At 41.7% G+C, this 8,418-nt stretch overlaps 1 protein-coding gene across 1 annotated transcript; it reads left to right on the top strand.

The window, feature by feature from the left end:
* The first annotated feature begins 2,220 nt into the window (after positions 1-2,220).
* On the top strand, positions 2,221-5,513 carry LOC115171574 (uncharacterized). Its single transcript, XM_029728542.1, has 4 exons — positions 2,221-2,748; positions 3,292-3,342; positions 4,591-4,654; positions 4,768-5,513. The coding sequence occupies exons 1-4, from the start codon at positions 2,569-2,571 to the stop codon at positions 5,130-5,132; spliced, it is 660 nt and encodes a 219-aa protein (XP_029584402.1). The 5' UTR covers positions 2,221-2,568; the 3' UTR covers positions 5,133-5,513.
* The last annotated feature ends 2,905 nt before the right edge of the window (positions 5,514-8,418 follow it).

The raw sequence follows: 8,418 nt of genomic DNA, 5'->3' as shown, positions 1-8,418 counted from the left end.
GTTTTTCAGCAGCAGGGACTGTGAGACTAGTCAGGGTCAAGGAAAAGATGAACAGAGCAAAGTAGAGAGAGATCCTTGATGAAAACCTGCTCCGAAGCGCTCAGGACCTCAGACTGGGGCGAAGGTTCACCTTCCAAAAGGACAAATACACTAAGCACACAGCCAAGACAACGCAGGAGTGGCTTCAGGAAACGTCTCTGAATGTCCTTGAGTGGCCCATCCAGAGCCTGTACTTGAACCCGATCGAACGTCTCTCGAGAGACCTGAAAATAGCTGTGCAGCGACGCTCCCGATCCAACCTGACACAGCTTGAGAGGATCTGCAGAGAAGAATGGGGGAAACTCCCCAAATACAGGTGTGCCGAGCTTGTAGCATCATACCCAAGAAGACTCAAGGCTGTTATCACTGCCAAAGGTGCTTCAACAAAGTACTGAGTAAATGGTCTGAATACTTAAGTAAATGTGATTTCAGTTTTTCATTTTATTTCCCCCCAAAAAATAGACATTTTTTTTTCTTTGTCTTTATGGGGTGTTGTGTGTAGATTGATGAGGAAAAACTATTTAATCAATTTTAGAATAAGGCTGTTACATTCTTTCATTGAGTAAAGAAACACACCCCTGGATGGAGTAGGTCTCTCACCTGCACACCTACTGATGGGAAGGAGGCTGCAGACAAAGATTTTGAAGTCAGAGAGATTGTTAAATCCAGGACTCTATCAGCATATCAGGAGCAGGCTCACAAGCAGACAACAGAGACAAAACACTACCTTGACCAAAGCACATTTAAGCTTTTGGTCATGAAGGAAGGAGAATGAGTCAGGAACAGACAAGACAACAAATGGCAATCAGCAATTTTATTTGGAAAACATGTCCAGCCAAGGTCATACATAGTACAAACACAAAATGAGAGAATCTACTGAAGGAACCGGAGACACCTGTTAAAAAACACATGAAACAACACACCCAGAGAGACACTCAGAAACCATAATGGACGTACCTCATCCAGTGGAAATAGAACCTGAAACAAGTGTCAGCCTGGAAGAAAACTACTCACCTGTGTGTTCTCCAGCACCAACAACACCAAAGCAAACAATGTAAAGCAACAATGTAAACACTGACACACCAGTGAATTCAACTCGTTATGGAAGACCTATCAGAATGCCAATTCTGTCAGTGTTTGTAGTTCAAACAGAGACTGTTGAAAAACAAACAAAAATCAAAATAGAAGAAAAAATAAAACATTGACAAGACATTAATAATAACAATGTAATGACTATTGTGATGTCTATATTACCAAGAAAAAAAGCAACGTTTGTTTGCATATTGTTTGCAATGTGAAACACTGAGTTGAAAGAACATTGTTTTGAGAAACAAATGATCCAAAGAAAGAGAGATGTCATGCATATACTTACCTGCAGTGCCCGAGGGCCGCTCTGTTACTAATTACTACATGTCGTCATCTGTACTTTACACTTGACCCATTACATCAGATACACATGGTTATTTTACCTGCATTCCTGTGTGCTAGTATATTACAAAGCCTATTGCTCAAATGCCATAAGAAAGGAAAGGTCAGTTATTTCCATTACAACCTAAACAACGGATAGTAGTATCCAACTTTCACCTAGGGAAGTGTTTTGTTCCATAATGTCCATCTAATCATCATATGTGTAGGTGTTGTTTTGGCCTTTGTCATCACTAACCAGGTCAGTATACTCAAATACCAAGATTGACACCTTAACCCTGTTGTGTGGTCCGGAAACTTTCCCCAGGTCAGCCACAAGTAACCAAAGTGAAACCATAAGAGGTGCACAGCACAGCCTGGCATGCAGCTGGGACTGGGAGATTTTAGAGATGCAAACATTTGAAACACAACCTTGTGACATGTTATCATATTAATGTGCTGTAGAGTGGGGTTTGAATATGTTGACTTGACCTGTATTTTACTACAGTACTTTCGCACAGAAAGAGAAAGAGGAAGAGAATAGAAAAAGAAAGCGAATTACGTACTGACACATCAGAAAAGTGAATGGACTCACATTGAACAGTGCCAAAACACTATCAACATCTATTGGTTCGATTTCATTTATAGTTGTAGCTGACAAATCACATTGTAAAATCTATTTAGGGGAAGGATGTGACTGACTCATTCTCACTTAAAGGTCAATGTTTATCACGCCCTCGTTTTCTCATTGGTTGGGAGTGGTGTTCCTCTTTCTCTATGAGAGTAGTGTGAATAGTAGGAGGGCCAGTCCCGTACGTGAAGAGTTATCTAGTCTCTTTGTTTTCCTTCAGTCACTCAGGAAAGTACCAGCCCGACCTACCTCCTGTCCTGGACAGCTACAGAGGAACACAGAGCAGAACACAGACATAAAGACGTCCTTGTCGGATACAGACGCAACACACACGCAGCAGTGTTCTGAGGTTTCACAGCAGAGGAAGCCAAGAGGACAAACACACACAGCGGCTCCATCTCTCTCTCTTCCTGCACTCCCTCTGCTGCATCTCAGGGGACTGAGGTTGCTCTACTCGAGCCTCTCTCCCCCCCACGGCCGGACGTTGCAGATTGATGATGCCGCAGCAGTCGATGGATCGCTGTGAGGTTTCAGAGAACTGCCACCATCATAGCCCGGGGGCCCAGGGGAGCCAGCGGCGCCTGGTCAGTGGACTCCTTCTCTGGGTCGGTCTCCTCACCGTCAGCCACGTGGTCTCCATCACCCTACTCGTCATCACCAGGCAACACGCACTGGTAAGACTGCTAACCTGCATAGACACACACTTACACACTCTCTGGTGTGTTAACTATGCAATGCTGTTGCTAGATTTTTATTGAATAAAGAGCCCCTGACCATCACGACTTAGGGAGGGACATAGTTCGTGAAATCAAGTTGAATTAAATCTGAGATATGTATTGTAGCTCACTTTGTGTAAAAATAAGATGAGATCTTGAAGTTGGATCAATGTGTGTCAATAAAGCAGTGTATTGTAGCTGTGGTAACACCTGCCTATTGCACCTGTTGAGTACAAGCCTCTGAAGTGGTTTCAGTAGCATCACAGCTGGTGGGGGAAACGCATCACTATGTGTGGTTTAGTACTGGTGACAGCAGAACCCTGTTCTCCAATATGAAAGGGCTGGGTGTGTGCTACTGAATGATCACTGTGTGTATCATATTAATACTGTTTCATATAGCCAAGAGTAGAATACAAATGTTTTTCTCGGGCAAATGTCGTTACTTACAACATAGTTACTGAGTGGAAATATCATGACGATTGTCCTATCTCCCTCCCCCAGCCTCTGCCAGAAATTGTTTCAGCTCCAAGACCCACAGCAGACACATCTCCGGTAAGCTAACCACAAGACGGGTTTAAACATGTTTCCAACCTCAAAACATGTTTTAACATGTCCCATGCAAACGTTTTGTTCATTTTTGCCCCCTCCAAGACAGAGAGTAGTCATAACATCATCATCATCATGATATACATGGCCTGCCAATAGGATATACAATAGACCAGGGTTTCCCAAAACTCAGTCCTGGGGTCTCCCTGGGGTACACGTTTTAGTTTTTGCCCTAGTACTACACAGCTGATTCAAATAATCAAGGCAAGATTATTTTAATAAGCTGTGGTGATAGGGCAAAAACCAAAACGTGTACCCGTGGGAGGACCCAGGAACGATTTTTGGAAACCCGGCAATAGATGATTTTGAATAGAATCCAAACACTTGAATGCATCTTGGAAGGGACCTGAGCCTAGGCTAGGCCATACCTCGTCAGTCCCGCTTTCTCTGTCTGACGTATCATCCTCCAGGCTCTCAGACAGTAGAGGGCTCAACCACCAGCCTCACCGCACTGCTGGGAAAGGTGACGTCATAACATCATATCCACATGCAGGGAAATGCCACTGTGCAGATTTTCCTTCTCTGAAATCAGATTTCAATCTCTGTTTTACGATCATGAAAATGTGGCATACTCCATTAGTAAGTGTTAAATGAGGCAACTAGTTCAAATTCATTCCTAAATGTGAAAGGCATGCAACATCTAGCCCAAATCTAGACACCTTTATTATTATTTAATTTATCAATAAGCCTGGTCTAAAGGCATTCCATAGAGCTTGCGAGAAATGCCGTGTTGGATCGTTTCTGATGGAAACGTTGTTGTTTGCGTCCCTGAGCAGTGCACAAGAAAGTATTAAATCCAATAGTTTGATGCTAACCCCATCCCCTCCCCTCTGCTTTTATACCTTCCTGCCTGTGCTTCCCTAAATAGGGCCCCAAGGAAACATAGACAACAGCTGTAGTTCGTACCCTGTCACAGATAAAAAGGATAGCTTGAAGATCATACTTTGTTCCAGGGTTGGGGATAATTATATTTCAATTCCAGTCAATTCAGGAAGTACACTGAAATTCAAAATTATCTTCAGTGCTTTTCAATGAGGAAAATTACTTTTTGAATTGACTGGAATTGAAATGGAATTAACCACAACCCTTCTTTGTTTTACTGTTAGGATTTGAGTCGTGTTGCTTGGATGCCCACCATTACTTCAATGAGTAGAGAGATCAGTGACTAATGATGAGTTATCTCTGTCTCCGCAGAGCATACCCCTGGAGCCACAAAGAGTGCCATGGCAAATGCTCACCTTTGAACCCACAAGTAACGGTGAGAGTTCTTAGAATGTTCAGTCTCTTTGTATTTTTAGATATAGTCACAATTAATACATATTCCAATTCTAGCCACATTACTGATGCCAGTTTTCAATTTATCATCCACAGATAATGATGTCTTGGTGGTGAGAAGTGTGATCAAGTGGAAGACGCAGTCCAAGGCGAATCATTTTGTCTCCCTAAAGGACGGATCCCTGACCATCAACCAGGATGGTTGTTACTTCCTGTATCTTCAGGTGACTCTGGAGACACCAGAGGTGTCTGGACAGCACATAGTGAGAGTGAACAAGAACAACAGAGTCCTGCTGGAAGTAAGGATGACCACCACCTCCCTCAGCACAGGGTTCCTGGGCAGGGCTGTGGATCTAGCAGCCTCCGACAACCTCACAGTCACTGTCTCCCCTATTGCCAGGATCAACACCACCTACACCGCCACATACCTGGGCATCATAGGTCCAAAATTATACCTGTAGATTCTATTGGATATAGACACTCCTGTCTTCATAGACACATGCTGAGGGCTAGATCTGGGACTCATTTGGTAGGGGTTGATTGAATAGATCCTGGGGATCTGGAGTTAACTGGGATCAACCCATCATCCCACCACCTGTCAGAGAGATGGAGTAGTGGGGAAGACCATGTGGGAGACACCGTATATTTGTCTGAATCTGATTCAGTCCGACTCCCTGCTCATCACAGAAGATTATTCCACTCCTTTATACTCTACCTAGCCTTCCAACTGGTTTTGAGCTGCAAGGATTTTCTTTCCAGAATTCTATTGATTTTTTAATTTGATTTTTATTTAACTAGGCAAGTCAGTTAAGAACAAATTCTTATTTACAATGAGGGCCTACCAAAATCCAAAAGGCCTCCTGCATGGAAGGGGGATTCAAAATGTAAAATAATAATGTGTCTTGTAATGTTGGAAAAATACGTTTAAAAGTATTGGTCATCGTGGGTTATGGGTTGTACTGTTACTTTAGCATTTTTCTCTCTTGGATGAAATAGCACTGTTTTTATCGCTCAGGATTATAGTTAGTATGTTTTTCCAGTAAATATTGTTTTTTAAGCTATGAATGAGGGGATTGTCTTATCAAATCATGTGCACAGGGTTGTTGAGAGAATGCACAGTAGCAACATATCTTTAATGTTTACTTTAATATTTGTGTATTGCTTTGTATTTAAAATATTCGTTTTTTTTACCTATTTATGTCTTATTACAATATTATCTTATTATTATTTTCTTCTTATTTATTTTCTATATCTATTTTGAAGGACATGTTGAGTATGTTGTAGGATGAGATGTAGAGATAATCAATGAATGTATGTCACTAACCAGGTTTCCATTCAATCGTTTTATGCGAGTAAAGTACGTCAGGTAAAACATTTAATGATGGAAACCTTCCAAATGTAGACAAAACAAATTACGCTATACAAGGTGGGAACTTTTTGTGTCGGTAAAATTAGTTATGCGAGAAATGGCAGTGGAAACACCTTTTATGCGCAAATATTGATGTAATAACCATCCTATCGAAGTAAACTTGAAGTCACGCCATGATAAATTGTGGTTCTCCCACTACGACTCGGGAAAGCATGCAGTTTATTAGGCTACAGATTAAATACATTATGATGAACTTCACAGGGTGGTAAATGTGCAAGGTGATGCTCCTTTCCAATAAATATCGAGGGTCTTCTTCTGGTGATGATGATCGATTCTTGGCTGCCTTTTGACAAATACAAATAATATTGCTCTTATCCAATAGTCGCATAATGTTGGTAGCCTGCCGCACTGTATCTGCGAGCTGTTGGCTAGAGCGCATGTTCCAAGATCAGAGTACACATTTCCTACTCCATCAGTAGAGCTGAAAATGCGATGGAAACCCATTTTTCATTCGGTAGACTACATGTGAATTTAACGGCAGAAGTTATTTTTATCTGCACTACGTCCTCAAGCACAGCCTTTTACCCATAAAAAGTATGTTTGATGGAAACATCCCTGGCGGGGGAATGCACATATCGTTTTAGCATATTTTTGAATATTAGCATGAAAATCTATCCCAAATTGGATGGAAACCGACTTTATAGCGCCAAATAAACTAGGATAAAATGTACGTTGTTACGAATTCCACAACTGAAGTTCCCGCTGGGAAACATGAATGTAATCTATTATATTAAGAAAGCACTGGAAAGTATTTTTTTTTCTACAAACAAATAAATGAAGTACAGTATTTGACTTGTATATGGCTTTTATTTCACCTTCAAATATTGTTTGTTGAAGCCATAATTACAGAAATGAGATCTAATTCATGACATGTTGTGAAATTATATGAAAATAAAGCACAAATAGCTTTAAATCTAATGGTGTCATACCAACGCTGTGGGGGGTGAGAGCTATTATAAACAGATGTGAAACCACCAGATGTGAATCATTACCAACACAGTGAAATAAGGGTAATATCGAACTACAGATGTAGGATCATCATTTGATATCCCTGTTGCAGAATAACTTGTAGTGTATTTGAGGTTTAAAAAGGCTTCTAAAGTTTGTAATTTCTACACTGAAATTTCAAACTTGATTTTCCATTAAGAAAAATGTATCTACAGTGCATTCGGAAAGTATTCAGACCCCTTGACTTTTTCCACATTTTGTTACATTACAGCCTTATTCTAAAATTGATTAAATTGTTTTTCCCCTCATCAATCTACAAACAATACCACATAATGAGAAAGCAAAAACAGGTTTTTAGAAATGTTTGCAAATCTATAAAAAAAATTAAAACCGGAAATATCACATTTACATAAGTATTCAGACCCTTTACTCAGTACTTTGTTGAAGCACCTTTGGCAGCGATTACAGCCTCGAGTCTTCTTGGGTATGAGGCTACAAGCTTGGCACACCTGTATTTGGGGAGTTTCTCCCATTCTTCTCTGCAGATCCTCTCAAGCTGTGTCAGGTTGGATGGAGAGCATCGGTGCACAGCTATTTTCAGGTCTCTCCAGAGACGTTCGATCGGATTCAAGTCCAGGCTCTGGCTGGGCCACTCAAGGACATTCAGAGACTTTTCCTGAAGCCACTCCAGCGTTGACTTGGCTGTGTGCTTAGGGTCATTGTCCTTTTGGAAGGTGAACCTTCGTCCCAGTCTGAGGTCCTGAGCAGGTTTTCATCAGGAATCTCTCTGTACTTTGCTCTGTTCATCTTTCCCTCGATCCTGACTAGTTTCCCAGTGCCTGCCGCTGAAAAACATCCCCAGAGCATGATGCTGCCACCACCATGCTTCACCGTAGGGATGGTGCCAGGTTTCCTCCTGATGTGACGCTTGACATTCAGGCCAAATAGTTCAATCTTGGTTTCATCAGACCAGACTCTTGTTTCTCATGGTCTAAAAGTCTTTAGGTGCCTTTTGGCAAACTCCAAGTGGGCTGTCATGTGCCTTTTACTGAGCAGTGGCTTCCGTCTGGCCACTCTACCATTAAGGCCTGATTGGTGGAGTGCTGCAGAGATGGTTGTCCTTCTGGAAGGTTCTCCCATCTCCACAGTGGAACTCTGAAGCTCTGTCAGGGTGACCATCGGGTTCTTTGTCACCTCCCTGAAGAAGGCCCTTCTCCCCCGATTGCTCAGTTTGGTTTGGTGGCTAGCTCTAGGAAGAGGCTTGGTGGTTCCAAACTTCTTCCATTTAAGAATGATGAGAGTCTCATGGCAAAGGGTCTGAATACTTATGTAAATAACGTATTTCTGTATTATTAATACATTTGCTGAAA

The sequence above is a fragment of the Salmo trutta genome, chromosome 32 (genome assembly GCF_901001165.1).
Source record: "Salmo trutta chromosome 32, fSalTru1.1, whole genome shotgun sequence".
NCBI classification, from domain to species: domain Eukaryota; kingdom Metazoa; phylum Chordata; class Actinopteri; order Salmoniformes; family Salmonidae; genus Salmo; species Salmo trutta.
Note: the sequence above shows the minus strand (reverse complement) of the source record. Positions and strands in the feature narration are given on the sequence as shown.